Genomic DNA, 16,165 nt, shown 5'->3' on the forward strand with positions numbered 1-16,165 from the left:
AATCTTCTCAGCTAAATCTCAATCCCAACTACAGACTTTAACTCAGACAACGTTCACTAAAACAGAAAATTGGTTTCTACAATGCTGCCTCCTCTTGAACCCCCCCCCAAAAAAAAAACCTCCTACTCGTAAATCACTCCCAATTAACTTTTCAGTCTTATCCAATAATGGTACACTATCTCCCGATCCAACAACTAAACTTCTAGGGGTAACCATTGATAACCTGAACTTTGAAACCCATATCAACAATACCATAAAAACTGTCAACAGGAAACTAGGCTCCCTCTGTAGGATAAAACCCTTTCTCTCCCCACTAGCCCGAACCACTATTGCCTATTCCCACCTTATCGCCACACTTCTCTATGCTTCTTCCATATATACTAACTTGTCAAAAAATAATCTTAACAAGCTAGCCAACGCTTACAATAACATTGCCAGATTTGCTACTCCTTTAGGACCCATCACTGCCATAACCTGAAACAATTAGGCTGGTTAGAGCTTCTGAATCAGATTCACTTTAAACAACTCACCATTGCGCACAAAACCTTTTTCCAACCTACCAATACCCCAATACTTGCTAGTCTCGTTGCCCAATATAAGAACCTTTCAACTTTACGCTCATCTAATAAACTACTAGTATCAACATGTAAATCTAATAACATGGCAGGAGATGCTCTGTTCTCATATGCAGTTGGAAAGTATTGGAACCAACTCTTCCATGAACTTACATCACTGTCTTCATTTACACTTTTTAAACACAATCTGAAACTCTATCTTAAAACCCATTGGTTATGTCCCTGTACAAATCCAGACTAATCTCATACTATATCCCAAAAACACTCTCTTAAGACCTAATTCCTGCTCTATCTGTGTCTTTTTAGATCAAGACCTATCCTTGGCAAAAAACATGTCTCATCCTAATAGAGATAATTTAAAATACCTAGTTAAATTCTTCTGCATATAATTCTAAAGCATCCTACCTAAGGCAGGCAACAAGTATTGTTTAAACTGTGAGCATTGCTGAACTGTTGAAATTTGAAGTATGTATTTGTTTAACAATTACTTTCTAGTTACTAATGAAGTTTTGTACGTAAAGTCTAAAATATCTTATCTAATGCTTGTAACATGTTTTTTGTATAAACTGTGAAGATTCCTGAACTGTTAAAAATTTGTAGTATTCAACTGTATAACAACTAGTACCTGTATGTTAGGAGTCCAGTAATCTCTTGGAGCTTATCTCCCCGGGACTCTACTGAAAATGGACATAAATCCAGTTAGACTATCCTGATCAACAAATGTAAAATAAATAAAATAATATTTTTGTATATTATCAATCTTTTAATTCTTCTTGCATAATAGTAACAATACATACTTTCTTTCATATCTTCAGTAGTGCATTCTGTCGCCTTTATGGCTCTTTTTTGGCCAGTCAATTTTTATGTTTTTTGTGGACTACTACTTAATTCTACAACTGGTGTGTGTGTGTGGGGGGGGGGGCAGGGATATCCTCCCCCTGAGCCTGGGCTTATCCCATTGTAGGACTTTTTTCTTTGTCTTTGAGAATTCTACAGTATCATTTTTTTCCAGTCGTTGTGCCAGTGTGCCTACCAGAATTGGGCACTTTTTTATTCTGGGGCTTGTGCACCCAGCTGTCTTTGTTACATTTAAGCTACTTCTGTCTATGATATATAAAATACAGTCTAAATTTTTGTAAAAAAAACAGGGTCTACCTTGTGAAGGTACTCACCAAGACTTGAGGATGAATTTGGTTCAAGTAATACTACTCTCCTTTGCTTGCTAATTTTATCATCTCTCCATTCAGACCCCAGGGCGTCTTGACATGGTAGCAGATATTTGTCATCAGCCCTATTTTCAGTTTGTCATATACCATGTAGTTTAATACAGCCTTATTGCAGTCCCAAGGAGCTTTTGAAGTGATGTATTAGACTTGCTAGACACTGTCCTATGCTTTGAGTAGGCCATTTAAGCTCAAGATCCAGCAGAAAGACTGATACGGCACAGTCATTTCAGTAGAGCATGAGCGGTTCTTTTCTTGTTAATGTGGGAGAGTCTTAAAAATGATAAAATGATGCAAAACATATTTAGAATTATGAAATGCAGGCATCTTCTTTTGGCAGTAGTCCGTATAAATTCCCATAATTTTTAGATTCATAAGTGTGTACTTTGGCTAATGACGGTAGGGCATTTATAAGCCTGGCCTTGCAACCCAAATGTGACCCACAAGTTTTATGTTTTACATGTTTATTTAGGTTGTGATTTTTGGTTATGACATGATTTATTGACTGCCTCTGTCCATCAGAGAAGACCAGGAGTGAATTTCCAATTTCCCATGCACTGGTCCAAGTTACTTTGATTCAAATGGATTGGAGTGCACTGCATTGAATGGGAATTCTCTGAGATACTTATCTGTCTCCAGTATGTCCTGTTTATGTCACAAGCAAAATGTGGATGTAGTAATTCTGATTCTGTTTGTCTTGGTCAGAGCAGGGCTAAATAATACTAACCTATTCATCAGAGCATGGTTAATTAATACTAAACTCTTCATCAGAGGAGGGTTTATTCATACTAAGCTATTCATCAGAGGAGGGTTTATTCATACTAAGCTATTCATTAGAGCTAGGTTAAATAATAGGCTATTCATCAGAGCAGGCCTAAGTAATAGTAGGCTATTCATCAAACAGGCCTAAATAACAGTAGGCCATTCATCAGAGCCAGCCTAAATAATAGGCTATTCATCAGAGCAGGCCTAACTAATACTAGGCTATTCATCAGAGCAGGGCTAAATAATACTAGGCTGTTCATCAGAGCAGGCCTAAGTAATACTAGGCTATTCATCAGAGCAGGGTTAAATAATACCAGGCTATCAGTCTACAGAGTGTTACAAGTCTAGGCAGTAACCACAGGCCAAAATCAAACCCTGTACTTTGTATTTTTGAGATAAAAATCTTAATTATTATGCCAACCACTCCCCTCACTATCATGTTATAATTAGCTATTTGTTTCTTAAATGTAATATCAGTCATTTCTTAAGTATAGTAGTGGTGGTTATTTTTGTTTAGCTTGTGAAGATCGAAGTAACAGAGGGCAAACTGCAGTAAAAGTCCAACAAGAAACCAAAAAATAGTGCATTGTGTGAATTCCGACCGTTTGTTTCTCACAAACACATTCACAACTTTTCTGATAACACCACCATATTGGAGCAACAAAGAGTAATCCATAATGAAGATGAAATGTGAGCTGTAGAAGCTTTAATACTCCAAAAAAAGCAAATTTTCAACAAATAAACAGTAAAAGTTAAGCACTTTCATTCAAGCATGCAAGTATGCACGTGTGAATGTTTTTGTGAGAAACAAATGGTCGGCGTTCACACACTGCACTATTTTTTGGTTTATAGCTTGTGAAGGTATTATTTTTGATGAGCAAATAGATATTTTTGTGAGTCAAATTGTCAAATTTGTATTATAATCAAGAATAATAGTGTAACATATCTGTCAGACATCGAAATAACATTGTCAAAGTGATTAATGAATCACTGAAATTATCTGAACATCAAAACAAACTTTGCTAGATGAAACCAGCACTGTTCTTTGAGTTGAACATTTCCACTCCGCTGCCCATTTTTGGAGTTAGTGTATGTAAGTTACAGAGAAGCGAAGGCAAAGCCCTCTAGATGGGGGTGCAACAATGTTTAAGTGTAGATGGGTGAGTATTTTTGGGTGGTGTGGTGTTTTGAGCCAGCATGTTGAGCTAACAAAACTGTTGCTGTAAAGCATATGTAAACATGTATGTGCTACTTCAATGGTTTTGTTTAAATTCCTGCTTTTCATCTGGCAGATCAGATGGTGTTTAAAATGTGAAGCCTTGACTTTAATAGTGTAGTCTTCAATGTAGCAGTATAAATTCTTATTTTCATGTCACTGCTATTAGCTTAAAATGGAATTTTTCTAATGGTTATAATACTGTTGAATCCTAATAACATGTTAATAAGATGGCATAAAATGTTTAAAGAATAATAACTGTATGACCCAGTGTAGAATTTTTCATCTGTTAATTTGGAATAGTGTTTTTTTTTTGAGTGCTGATTATAGTATATTTGAATTTTTAAATGTATTTGGGCATTTAATGCATCCAACACTGAGGTTACCTGTTCCTACTAATATGTTCCGCCCCGCACCTGCTTTCAGCCTTACCCTCCTACCTAACCATTCTGACAAACCTCCACCTAACGCTCAACCTCTGTACACCGAACAGTTACTTACCCTACAGACCCACTTTACCCTTTTAACTGCGTGTGTGTGTATGTGTGTGTGTGTGTGTGTGTGTGTGTGAGTGTTTATTGTGCAGCTTTACTTCCACAATTGCAGCTTAGTCTTTGTAACTGTAAGCCTCACACTTTTTTTGGTGTGTGTTCTCAGTAGGAGTTGTGGTACCATTTGTATTCTCTGGTCTGTTTTATGCTACTACTTTTACTGCAGCTCTTGGCCTGTGGCTGAAATGGGTCCTCAACAGATCAGCTTGTTACCCAGGTCGACAATCCTATGTAAGAATTAATACATTTAAAGATTATACAGCTTGTGCCAGGGTACTTTGTTATTGTGAAGATATCAGTAGAATTGTACTTATTTTGAAAAATACAGTAGTAATGGGCAATATTTTCATCACTAACTGTTGTTTTATTTCAGATCTGTTAACTTTTGTATAATTTAGTTTCTGGAAAGAAGGAAAATTAAGTTTAGTATTTATTTTTATTATTCAGTGTCCTCCATTGTTATGATCTATTTTATAATTTGTTGAAAAAAAATATATACATTTCTTATTTTAGGGCTATCCTGCTCCCTATAAAACTGTTTCAGCAAAAGCTGCAGTAGATTCCACCATCTTGCGTTTGCCAGCAAATGCCTTTGAAGCTATCTTCCAAAAATATCCTGAAACTCTAGTAAGAGTGGTACAGGTAAGAACAGCACTGCAAATAGTAAAAATATATATCATGAAGGGTTATACAGCTACTATTAGAAAACGTTCTTGTTTATTCAGCCTGCCCACTGTAACCAGTCTACTAACGTGTCGTGGCTGGCGCTGATTTGGTAGCTAAGACTCATGAGAGTACTTGTCCACATTTCTTGAAAGCAGTTTCTCGATAATTTACTCAAGTGTTGTTGCTTAACTTGTTTTCCTGCACTCCAGCATTGCTGCAGCTGAAGGTATTTCTTTGTTTTAAAATTACATTTTTGTCACAAAGTTTGGATGTTTTATTGAGAGGTTACAAGGCATTGACTCACTTGTGGTGTGGCAGGAGTTTCCTGCATTTGCCATCAAAATCTTTTCAGTATACTGTAGTGTCTACTAGAAGTGCTGGCAAATATAGTGTATTAATAGAAGTGAATGTGTAAGATTTTTCCTCATGATTCCACCATGTCACTGTTTAACCCCATAATTCCTTTAACTAAATACGCAAAGTCTGAGATTGTTTTCATAAAATATCCTGATTCAAGAAACATTTCTGAACATTCTTCACCATCACTGTATAAATATGAGTAAAAAAGTGATCCAAGAAGTTAAATGTCCTGTATGCGCTTTATAAATGTGTGCAGGAAAATTGAAACAGTCCAAACTAATTTCGAATGAAAGATTCTGTACTCTTACTTCAGCTGGCTGAATGGCACATGTACAGGGACACTCTCCCTGTGTCATTGGTAACCTGTGATCTGTTAGTGACCTGGGAAGCCACAGGACTACTTGTGGAGGGGGGAGCAGGGAGGCTTCAGTATCCGAGATCACTTTATCTGCACTGCTGTTTGAGGGAAGCCAAGGAGTGGCATAGCAGATGCAAGGCTGTCAGTTTGCATGGTGTTAACAGATGTTCTGGTGTTGTGCTCACAGGGGCAGGTATGCCACACATCACATGTCCACCCTCTTTGGAATGGTTTTGTGTAATTAGTGAAATCAGTCCGAGCAGCATAGATGACAGTGCACCAGCTTCCCTGATCTCTTGCTGTCTTGCATCCCAGCATCAAAAAATCAACCTGCTTCATCTGTTAAGGTGTTTGGTGACTCTAGTCCAGAGACCAGCCAAATAGTTAGAAGGTAAGGAAAACTGAAGCATGAAAATGGTAGCAAGAGAAGGGCATTGTGGGTCATCACAGTGAAGAGAAGGGCATTGTGGGTCATCACAGTGAAACAATTCTCACATCCTGCTGTCCAGGGCTGGGGGATATGTAACTGAAAATACTGTCATTGCCAGGATCTCAGTGGGGACACAAAGCCGCCACCCTCATGGCTGCCTGAGTGATGGCCTTTCTGCAACAGCTCTCTTCTCAGCTTCTGGTGGTAATCAGCAGAGGAAAAAATGGGCACGGTCTGACAAATAGCACACTTGACTATCATCAGTCACAGGGGCAAAAATCACTTTGAAAAAGAAAATCTTCCAGGCATGCAGCAGCATATGTGCTTACTTCAGTGCTATACCTTCTGTAGTGAATTTCATAGAGTCTGATATAGGTTTGTTCTTTGAGAAGCTTCATTGAACAGCCAGGATGTTTGTAAAAGAGTTCATGAGGGCTTTCATCCTATTGATAACCTCTGTATGATTGTACATGATAAAGTTCTAGAGATACCTCAAACACGGAATAAAGGATTCCTGTTATCCTTTGCATCAAGAAGGAACATGTTTGGGAACAATGCAGGGCTTCCCTTTACCCCACAAGAACTGAGCTAAAAACCCATTATAGATATCTTGAAATATGTTTAGGAGGCCCACGTGTTTCAACTCCTAGTGAGGCAGGTGGTTCAGGGGGTTTACCATCAGAAGGTCAACCCACTTCCCTGAAACAGACAATGTTGAATTCCGACATTGTCGAAATATGACTCACCGTAAACCTCGGAACTGGGTTGAGATGGGGGGGGGGATTCGTACTTTGACAATGTTGGGTTCGACATTATTGCCATTTGGCTTCCAGACGTTGTCTGAAGTGGGTTCTACCACGCCCCCTTCGACCTTCTGATTGTCACCCGGTTCGGGGATCTCAAGAATAAGCACACAAATATAAATGAGGTGATGGAAGTAACATATGACATTCATGCCTTAAAGTGGTAACATACAACATGCCTTGACTTAGTAGATGAACAAGCAGGTGGGGGACACTCTTATCTGTCTACAAGGTAGCCATGAAGTTTTTTGAAGTAAACATCAGCTTTGGCATAACTTTTTTTTGTAAGAGGTCACCAAAGCAATGGATGAAGGCAGAATGGTACACACCACATACCTCGAACTGGCTAAAGTAAAGCTTTTGACACAGTTCCCCACTCAGGCATAAGGAGAAAAGCTAAATAAATTGGGAATAAACCTCTATGTCACCCACTGGATTGTCAGCTGGCTCACAGATAAGACACACATAATTAAAATAGAGGAAGTTACCTCACAAAGAGACCAGTCACTAGTGGAGTCCCCAGGGTTTCTGTGCTGGGACCTCTCCTGTTTGGCATCTACTTCTCTGAAGTAAAAGCCAATACCAAAGGGTTCTGGCTGACTGAGCTTACAGATGACTGCAGGCTAAGAGCAGTCAGTGAATCCCCAAATAATTTAGTTTTCCTGCAGGAAGGTTTGTCTCAAATAAATAACTGGTGTCAAAATTATGGCCGGAAACTAAATTCTAAAAAATGCAGTATTGTATCCTTTGGGAAGTCATTTACCCCAAGGAACTTAACTACCAGATTGACAATACTTTCCTAAGAGTTGACCCAGTTATTCGGGATTTGGAAACTTGTGTACAGTGATCTAACTTTTGACCAACATGTGTCTATTGATGTAAGAAAGTCCTTCCATATTGCACATCTTATAAACAAAGGGACTGTGTGTAGATCTATGTCATTGTCCTCCTGTACGCGGCCCTCATTAGGCCAGTCATTGAATATAATGCCCTGATGGGCATGCGTCTGTCCAGACGCATGCAGCAATTATTCCTCTCAACCTCTTAATGCAAAAAATCTGGACAAAGCTTGACAAAATTTATTTATTTTACATTTGTTGATCGGGATTGTCTGACTGAGCTGAAGAGCCCTTTTTCAGCGGACGCCCGGGGAGAAAAGCTCCAACATATTATACAATTTTCATTATAAATTAGCATTAAACACCACTGTTGCAGGATTATTACAAGGCATTAAGTAGCAATAAAATGCTATACAGTGTCAATAATCAGGAGTATAGCAAAACTATTTCAAGATGTATAAAAAGAAATATGTCAGTAAGATGAATATAGTTTTTGGGGTAAGTGGCTGCAAAAACCCAGTTTTATCATAATGTAATTGCATGAAGGCAAGACGATTACAATGGAATGCTTCTGTGAGACGATTGGCTTAATAGATTTTAGAAGACAGTAGAAATGACATAGAAAAATGGGGGTTACAAACAGGGACATATTTTAAATATTGCTCTTATAAACTTAGACAGTTGCTAGACTAATAAGATTTGTTTTAATATACATTTTCTGAAGGATTTGAAGTCTGAAATTCAAATGTATGTCATTATTTAGTGACTACAATCCTGAGATCATCCCAGTGATTTGCCAGAAAAAAAAGAGGAACAGATCAAAAATATGAGCCAAAAATCTGGACATTCTGCGAAAATCTGTACAGTTGAGAGGTATGGCAGCAATTGGAGCATCCACAGAAATACCTTACTAAAAGGATGCAAGGCTTAAACAACATGTCCTACGTGGGCCAATTTAAAGCCCTATCACTGTACTCTGTGTCCTACAGACTGCTAAGAGGTGACCTGCATTTGACATACAAGGCATCCTCCAACCCATTGCTAATGTAGTTACTGCAAGTCAGATGGCATCGGAAATACCCTGTCTAGGGATCTAAACCTCCCCTGCAACATCAACAGAATGGTTTGGAGAGACAGTTCTATTTTGCAGAAGATACTGCTGCTGTGGAACAGACTCCCCATCTATATCAAACAAAGATCATCCCTGTCCATTTTCAAGTGCAACTTAGATCTATGGATGGGAAACAGAACATTTACCCCAGGACTGTTCCCTGTACTATTAATGTAGAGAGGCGCCTCCTAAATGCTTTATCTCATGCATAGACCCCCTTATTATCTGTGGTATGATCCTCGTTATTCTCATTAGGGGTAATATATAATTAATGACCATTGGATGGGTAATGCCGATCTATAATTAAATGGGATAGGTTATTTTGAGCACAAAAATAGAAGTTGACTAGGCGTAAAATGGCCCACAAAGATAGCTAGCCTAGTCCTTACGTATGAAACTATAGGTTCATAGGTATATACTAGGGTAATAACCAGCAGGGCCTTTATAAGCCAGCCATGCATACCAACCCAGTTACATCCTCTGGTAACATGTAATTAATTGTAGGGGGATTAGGGAGATGTTTGTTAGAATGGGGGTATGTTAGGAGGTTGCTAAAAAAGTTATGTGGGATGGTATGTTAGTTAAGGAATGTCGGTCTTTGTCTGTAACAGACATGGAGCCAGCCCAGGGATGAATTTACGATTTCTCATCCAGTGGTCAAGGTTACATTTGAATAGGGTTAGGGATGGACTCTGGTTCGCATGGATGAGGGGCCTATTCCAGAGCATTGGGATTTTTTGAGACACACATCTGTTTCCTCAGCATGTTCCATGTGTTACAAGCAAAGTTCATATCCCTGGATCTAGTGTTTCTGGTGCTGCTCATTTTGTGAATGTGCAAAAGCTCCATCAGAGCTGGATCTAAGGATGCCTTATAGTCCAAGTACAGATTGCCTGTCAACAACCTGTAGGAGCTCAAGTATAGAGACAGGGCTGTAAGGCGATTTGTGTAGGACAGTGGGTTAATACCCTGGATTATGTTGGTGAGGAACCTCTGTGGGTGTTCCAACTGTTGAATATACCTAGTCAGAGTCATGCTGATGGTGGGTCTGAAAAGGGTCGAGTAGAGTGGTACTGTAACTTCCTTGGACCTGGATGCCATAGCCTTACTTATAATTTTGGAGACATAGAATGATTTTCTTGCTACCTTGGCTACATGTTGGCCAGATTACCGCCTACTATGTTCCCCTATCTCTAATTACCTGGTCAACTCTTGGGGGGTGGGTGTCTTATCAATGGAATAGTTTACGTCCGTGGACATTTTCCCAAAAGCCAGTGTAAATCATGTCTTTGAGTTGAGGTTTTGTCCGTGGTTTTGGCTTTAGTCATTTGTCTGCCTTGGATCCTCTTGCAGAATGTTATTGCCGTGTGGGAATGTATGATAGCTCCCAGTCTGCAATCGTCTCTGAACTTAGGGAGTTAGAAGACCTTGACATTAGCCTTGACCTCCCATAAGTAGATGTCAAACAGAAATGGGCCTAATACGGAGCCCTGTGGTAGTCCACTAGTGATCAACCTCTTGGTGGAGGTGGTCTCACCAATCTTGACTTCTTGGCTCCTATTTGTGAGTCAGCTTACAATCCAGCAAGTTATGTAGAGATTTGTGTCTAGTTTAATGTGTTTGCCCACAATACCTGAGTAGGGTATTGTATCAAATGCCTTAGCCAGGTCTAGGTAGGTGGTATACACCATGTTCTCTTCATCCATTGCCTTAGTTACCTTCTCAAAGAAGTCTACCAGTTTAAGTAGGCATAACCTTCCTTAGGAAAAAAAAAACTGTTTAGGACAGTGCAGTGGTAGCGTTGTCACCTCATATCAAGAGGTTCTCTAGTTCGATTCTCGGCTTGGGTGCCTTCTCTGTGGAATCTACATGTTTCCCCTGTGTTCGTGTGAGTTTCCTCCTGGTGCTCCGGTTTCCTCCCATGTTACAAAGACATGCATCTGGAGCGTTTCACCCTGGAAATTGGCTTTGTTCCAAGTCGGACTTTCCTGGTAAACAAATGTTAAATAAATGAACTGTGATGGCTCCAGTATTTTTAGGTTCCCACTGTCTTTGTTGATCATTTCCATGATAATTCATTCCATGGCTTTGCATATTAGACTAGTCAGGCTTGTAGGTCTGTAGTTTCCAGGGTCAGTTGATGGTCCACTCTTATGAAGGTAAATAACCATTGCCATCTTCCATTTGCTTGGTACATAGCCTGTTTTGAAGCTGTAGTTAAAAGTGACTCAAGTGGTCCTGATAGGTCATGTTTCAAGCTGTTCAGGAGGCAACCTTGGATATTGTTGGGCCTCATTGAGGCTGTGTTTTTAGCCTTAGTGTGTACCGCTATGACCTGCTCCCTGCTGATTGTTGGGGGGTTGCTGGTAGAGATTTCATGAGGGGTGGTGGCGGGGAGAGTTGAGGGGTGAAGTTTTAGCTGAATTTCTCTGCCAGCAAATTCACTATGTCACACTACTAAGTGAAGGTGGTACCACTTACAATCAGTTCTGCACTGTGTTGCATGCTACCTTTGAGGTTTTGGACATAGCTATAGAAGGCCTTATGGTTGTCTTTAGCCTGAGAAGCAATCTCGACATCCTAATTGGCTTTGTTAGATTTAATTAGTCCTCCTAGTTTCCCGTTTAGTTTAATTGACAAGCTCATGAGAATTGCTCTTACTGACTTTAGCCATGATTTTTTTCTCTTTCATTATATACTCTGTTAAGATTAGGATTCCACCAGAGTGGTTTGTGTTTGGGGGGTTGTTATGGGCTTAGTTTTGGTAGATACAACAGGTTCTGTGCAGCCATTTGCATGTTTATAAAGTGTTTTCATGAATAGTTCTGCATAGGCTGTTGTGAACTTTCGGTTAGTTGGTGCACTGAATTTTGGCAAACTGATGCTTAACAAGATGTAATTTGCTTTGAAATAGTTGCTAACTGTAAAAGGTTTTGCTGTGTTTTCCAAGTTGATTTTTAATTTGAATGAGACAGCTTTATGATCTGACCTTACCAGTGAGGTTGTGACATGGTGGGTGGTGGTGGGGGGGGTGGGGTGAATCCCTCTCCCATATTGTTAAGAACTAGGCACATTATGTTTGCACATCTCAGGTTGAAGTGTGCAGTAACTCAAGGGCATTCGTTATAGTAAATTCCAGAAAATGTTATGCCTGTAAGTTGGAGACAGTGTATGTTTACCAGTCTGTAGAGGGGTAGTTAAAATGTCCCATGAATAGAGTGTTTGGTTGGATGGAGAGTGACTCCAGTTGGTCCAGATGAGTGTTATGGTATTCTTGCGGCATAGAAGTTGACCTATAGCTTGCTAAGATATGGTAAGGGACTCTGTCTAAGGTGATTTGCACATGGATGAACTCCAGGATGTCATCCTGTTTAACCAACTGTTAGGTATACTTGTGGCTAATGTAAATCAAAACACCTCCAGCTTTAGTTCTTGTCTGTGCAGCTGATGTTCTAAATGTGTGGAAGGCACAGTAATCTTGCACTGTCTGAGTAGTTTCTGTGGCTTTAAACCAAGTCTCCATAGTGGCACATGTGTATGCATTCTTCAGAGTGAGGAGAGCTTTTAGGGTGTGGTGGTTCTTGTTGACATTGGGTTTTATGTGTTGTCTCAGTAGGTTTGTCACTTTGCCATTAGCTTAAAAAGGCTGTAAGGAGGTGGTTAAAGTTTTATCTAAAATCTGGAAGGTTGTGGGGGATAGGTGCAGCCATCTTTGGTAAAGCAATATGGTCTGTTAACCATGTGTTCTGAGATGAGTAATGTTGTTTTCTATGCTAAATATCAAGCCTGTGATTCTTTTTATGTTGGCAAGGCAAGTCATCCTTTTAAAGATAGAATTCTGGAATGTGCTGGTGATATCCGTAAAGGTAAATTAAGAAACGCATTGGTGAAACATGTTAGTGAAGCAGGGTTGAACCATATTTTTAAGTTTTCTGCAGGTGGTCTTCAGTGAATACCTTCACCAAGCACTACTATCTGGCATCCTTCTCCAGGTCTAGAGCAGGCTTTGCTACTGCTGTCCTGCAGGGCATCCTCTCTCCCCATTAGACACCTTCCACCCTCCTTTCAGCTTTGGGAATCTTCCCAATAGTCAGGATTGCAGCAGTGAAACATGAAGAACATAGTACAGTTGTGTACACTTACCGTAAATGTAGATGTTTGAGTGTATTCACTGTTACAGACTTCTTTCCCTCCCACCAACCCCCTCAGCCTACTGTGTAGGTTGATTCTGTTTTGCTACTCAGCCAAAGAACCCCTCCTTGGCTCCCTTCCTATGTCAGGTTCTCCTTTGAATACCTTCTGTCTGCTTAGGGCTTCTCCTAGTTGAGGGCAAGAAAACACACGGGTATCATGACGCAGGCTGGTTACCTTTATACTTGAATGTACTGACATCGGTCAGGGTGTCCACCGGCCTGGGAGCTGGAAAGAAATTTCTCTGGTAGTTGGTCCGGCTGAGGGCTTTCACGCACAACAGTGAATACATTCGAACAGCTATATTTATGGTAAGTGTACACAACTGTACTTTTTCCACACATGTACATAAGCATATTTATTTCTGTAAATTTTACCTGATTGCTAGGTCAGTTTGTTTTATGCTGGTTTTAGGGCATAAACTTGTTTGTGCTGAATACTGCAATAAACTCTCCACCATCCATTTTGTGTTTCGCTAATGCATTGATTTTAAATGACTGCTATTTATGTTTAGTTAGGTAATGATAGTTCCAGTTATTCTAAAGGCCACATTGTTTTTATTCTTGTCACCATATGAAATAAATATTTTAAATACTGTGTCTAATGTTAAGCCTTCTGTAATGTAAAGTGTTATTGTCTCTGAGAGGCGTGCACTGACCTTTGTACCTTCAGTATATATTTGGATTGCTTCCATCTCTTCTATTCCTCTATCTTCTAAATCGCTCTCCCTTCCTAAAGTAATACATGCATAAAGTTATTTCATAATATGTTCTCCTACTAATTCACTTGCCTAATTTTCTTACAGGCACTTGCTTTACTATAACCTGCAGACCACACAGGGGGAATTCCTGATTGGCCCTGACCCCTCTTACCTTACCAACAATTCAACCTTAAACTGAAAGAAAGTAAAACCCATTTCTGCTATCTCCTGAGCATGTCTGCCAAGGCATGTGATCTCCTGTTCAAATGTATTACTCACACTGTATTACAATAAGGTTGTAAAGGCTCAAAGCTTCCTTACCCCTCATTTTCGCAGAGTACATCCTCCTTACCCAGGGAAACAGGTTGCATTTATTCAAGTGCCTGGAAGGGGATGCACTCACATTTGCTTGTTTAATTTAAAAGATCGCCTTGTACACTTGTTTCCGATCATGAAGGTGAACTCCTACAGCTTTAACAGTTATGTGGGCTTAGTATGAATTAGTTTTTCTCCCCTTTTTTATTTTTATTTATATAAATATTTATTTATTTTTGTCTTACCTCTGCTGTGCCTGGGCTGTGTTGCTTCAATATTCCCTGCATCCATCTTGGACACCTTCATAGATTAATTCCATCTGGGGAGGAGTGTCCTGCTTTGCTCCTTTCCCACCTCCAGTTCTCAGCCACCCCACAAGCTCTCCCAGTTTATGCATCACTATTTCCACTTTCCTCCTACCCACTTCTTACCACCCATTAAAGGTACACCCAACTTACTTAACCACTTTAAAGCAATATATTCCCACCCCAAACTTCCATACAGTATCATCACCATCTACATTTAAATAAATCCACTAACAAACAACATTTCATTTTCAGCACCTTCACCTTCCTATGTACATTCTCTGATCATGTCCCATCATCACAGACTCCTTCCACTTACTTTCTACCACTACCCTCTACAGTGCTTCTCCACCACACCACCTTAGTCCTCCTTCCTTTAACCCACTACGCTATATTAGCAGTAACCCCATCTTTTCTCTTCTCTCTCAACCTACCCTTTACTAGCCTACCACAAAAGCCCCACAATCATTTACTTGAATCCCAAGACCTAGCCCATTTGCTTGCACACTCCATTCTTCACTCTCCACTTAGACAACTCCAGCTTCTCACTCTTTTTACCTCATCTCCTCCAAGCCTAGCAGATCCCAACAACCCCACCTCAAACTTCCTGAACAGCTGTGTGAATTCACACCTGTTATGTTCATACTCCTTTTCACATCCAGTATTGAATCCAGTCCAGGTCCCTCCCACTAGATAACACCCATAACATTTCCCAACACTTCCTTCCTCTCCTGTATATTAATCAACACCCAAAGCATATGAAACAAACTTGACCAGATCAACACCTTCCTTACAACCCACTTACCCGATATCACAGCTGTCACTGGAATGTGACTCGAACAAAACAGTCCTAAGTTTCAGCATCTAGTTTCCTCTTATAAGTACATGCAAGACACCAGACCTGGCAATCAAAAAGGTTGAGGCACTCTCACTTTTTATAAAAACAGCTTTTAACCATTGATTATTGCTCAAGCAAATGCCTACTCAGATACTGAACCCAACTGGATCCTACTAAAACTTCCTTCCTGGAAGATCAGTCACCTTGTAATAGCAGTTGCCTACCTTCCTTCTTCAGCCTCTCTTTACAAATTTGAATCCCATATTATTATAACTATCATTTCAGCTGCACAACTGTAAAAAAAAAAAAAAAAGTTATGTTAGGTGATTTTAACCTAAACTGCCTAGGTTCCTTGAGAAATGACATTGCTGAATTCCTAACCAATGTCAACCTTATGCAGTTAGTCATAACTCTTCCAAATCTCTAAATCAAGAACTCTTATCTTGTGGATCTGCTAATCACTAGCAACTTCCCCAATTATATTTAGTATATCTGCTCTTTATCTGTTCTTCCACTCTCAGTCAGCGAACACTCTCCATTAACTTTCCAAATTACCCACCAGTCATCAGAACTGCCCCCAAACTAGTTACCTTCAGATCCAGATCCACCATCAATATAGACAACCTAAAAAAAATAGCAATGTTCAACTGGTCTCCCATTACCAACATGTAGAACCCCAACTTAGTTGCAACAGATTTTACACTTAACCTCCTTCAAGACAAATTCTTCCCTCGCATACAGCTCCTTTTCAAATACAACACACACCCTTGGCTAACTACTGAAGTAAAAGCTCTGCTAAAACTTATGAACAATGCGTGGTCTTCATGGAAACAAAAACCCTCTCTATATAACCTAGCTAAGTAAGTCATAGATGGGAACAAAACCAGCTATCTTAAAAACAAACAGCTTACACTGCTAG

At 39.7% G+C, this 16,165-nt stretch overlaps 1 protein-coding gene across 1 annotated transcript in view; it reads left to right on the forward strand.

Moving 5' to 3' along the window:
- PNPLA7 (patatin like phospholipase domain containing 7) overlaps positions 1-16,165 on the forward strand; it is a gene marked incomplete in the record, with an annotated part of 4,152,928 nt that overhangs the window by 1,304,172 nt on the left and 2,832,591 nt on the right. The window contains 1 exon segment of the mRNA XM_044064320.1: positions 4,844-4,972. Coding sequence (XP_043920255.1) covers positions 4,844-4,972 — 129 coding nt within the window.

Source organism: Protopterus annectens, chromosome 2.part2 (genome assembly GCF_019279795.1).
Source record: "Protopterus annectens isolate FY-2018-M chromosome 2.part2, PAN1.0, whole genome shotgun sequence".
NCBI lineage: Eukaryota > Metazoa > Chordata > Ceratodontiformes > Protopteridae > Protopterus > Protopterus annectens.